The sequence below is a fragment of the Mus caroli genome, chromosome 13 (assembly GCF_900094665.2).
Source record: "Mus caroli chromosome 13, CAROLI_EIJ_v1.1, whole genome shotgun sequence".
Classification (NCBI taxonomy): domain Eukaryota; kingdom Metazoa; phylum Chordata; class Mammalia; order Rodentia; family Muridae; genus Mus; species Mus caroli.
In genome coordinates, this window is record NC_034582.1 from 17,343,856 (window position 1) to 17,345,990 (window position 2,135).

General features: G+C 39.1%; 1 protein-coding gene across 1 annotated transcript; it reads left to right on the forward strand.

Moving 5' to 3' along the window:
- Positions 1–818: 818 nt before the first annotated feature.
- Positions 819–1,709, forward strand: LOC110308556 (putative vomeronasal receptor-like protein 4). Its single transcript, XM_021180987.1, has one exon. The coding sequence runs from the start codon at positions 819–821 to the stop codon at positions 1,707–1,709; it is 891 nt and encodes a 296-aa protein (XP_021036646.1).
- The last annotated feature ends 426 nt before the right edge of the window (positions 1,710–2,135 follow it).

Below are 2,135 nucleotides of genomic sequence, written 5' to 3' on the forward strand. Positions count from 1 at the left end.
TGGGGAATGTTTCCCTGGGGTATTGTTTGGAGTAGAATTTTCAGTAGAAACAGACAGGGAGAATAAGATAGGTAGGTGGAAAAGTAAATTACTTTCAATGAGATTTAACACATATAGAAAATTGAGAAAACAACACAAATTTTATTAAATTTATTCCTACCTTCATGTGAGAGGAGTAGGGTTTGCTTCCTAATTCCTAAACGATACTAGCTTCTGTGAAAATTATAGAAAAAGGAAGTAAAGAGTATCATCTAATAGCCATGGAGAAACGAATCCATTTGACCAAGAGCAATTTTCTGGAGAATCTGCAAGCTTTTTATTAGTTCAACATCATTTAGTGATAGTAGCAGAGGAGAAGAGGATCCGAATGAAATATAAACACAGTCTAGGAGCCTGAGGTCATACTGAGTGACATGAGGGGAAAGGAAGGAGCCTATCAGGTGCATACTCAGAACTGTGTTAATATGAAAAATTGAGAAAGTTATGTTATGCATTTAGACTTTGTCTGGGAAGATCACTTTGTCTGGGAAGATGTTTGAACTGAGGGATGAACGATTGTCATGAAAGGCAGGAAACTAACAAGTTTATACCTGATTACAGCTAACATCATTTTAATGGAAATGAAAAAAAAAAAACACACAGCAGAAACAAACAACCACCAACAAAAACCAAGTATCTGGTCAGGAATCATTAAGGAAAGACCATATATGTTTACATCCTTGAGGCCATTTTTTTTCCCCATAGGAATAAACAGAGAAAAATCTTACATATGTTTTTCAAAAAACTTTTTTTCCTAGTGCCAGGCATGAAGTCAAAAGATGAACTGGAATAACATTATCCAGACAATAGTCTTCCTTTCTCTTACTGGACCTGGCATTGTAGGAAATATCTTAATGTTTGTGAGACTTGTGTACACTTCAGCCTTCAGGACTGAGAAAAAGCCTGTCGACCTTATTCTCATCCACTTGGCATTTTCTAATCTGATCATTATTTGTAGCACAGGGATCAGAGATATAGCCACAGTGTTTTATTTCAGAAACTTCCTTGGAGATATTGGCTGTAAAGCTGTAGTTTATCTAGCAAGGATGGCACGGGGCCTTTCTATCTGTACCACCTGTCTCCTCAGTATGGTCCAGGCTGTCACTATGAGTCCTAGGACAACCATTTGGAAAAAGGCCAAACCACAGACTTCGAGGCAAGTTCTTACTTATGTCTTCCTCTTTTGGATCCTTAATATTCTCACAAGTTCCAATTTGTTGTACTATATAACAGCTGGCAGTGGCATGAACAGATCTGGAGTTACAGGGTACATTGGATATTGCTATATGCTGCCATCCAAGCACATAGTTAAGTGGCTTTTCCTCTTGCTCAGGGCTGTTCGTGATCTCGTCTTCCAGAGTCTCATGGGCTGGAGCAGTGGATACATCTCTTTTCACCTGTATAAGCATCACAAGCGTGTCCTCTACCTTCATAGCTGCAGGTTTGTAAATAGTTTCAGCCCAGAGATCAGAGCTGCACAGAGTGTTGTCATTCTCATGAGCTGTTTCCTTTTCTTTTATTGGGCAGACTTCATTTTTTCTTTATATACAGGTTCCATGGTGAGTCATGATTCCATTATACTAAATATTAAAACATGTCTAGTACTTGGTTATGCTGTTCTCAGCCCCTTTATTCTGATGAACAGAGATGTCCCTGTTGCTAAATCCTAGAGTTTTCACTGAGAAATGCTAGGATACCATTCCTCCATGAGCTCAAGATCTACACTATCATTTGTTTGCCTTAATATTTTGGAAACTGTGTGGAGGGCATATAGCTTTGCTATCATCAGCTGTCCTAGATGCCACTTTATAGCCCAGGTCTTGGGCTGGTAAATGACCTGGTTGGGCATTGCCAGCATTTTCCACTTCACCATACTTTGCTCTGGTATTCTAATACATCCAAGCATTAAATCAGTTGTACTGGCTATTTTTGTGTCAACTTGACACAGCTGGAGTTATCACAGAGAAAGGAGCTTCAGTTGAGAAAATGCCTCCATGAGATCCAACTGTAAGGCATATCACAGAGAAAGGAGCTTCAGTTGAGAAAATGCCTCCATGAGATCCAACTGTAAGGCATTTTCTCAATTAGTGATCAAG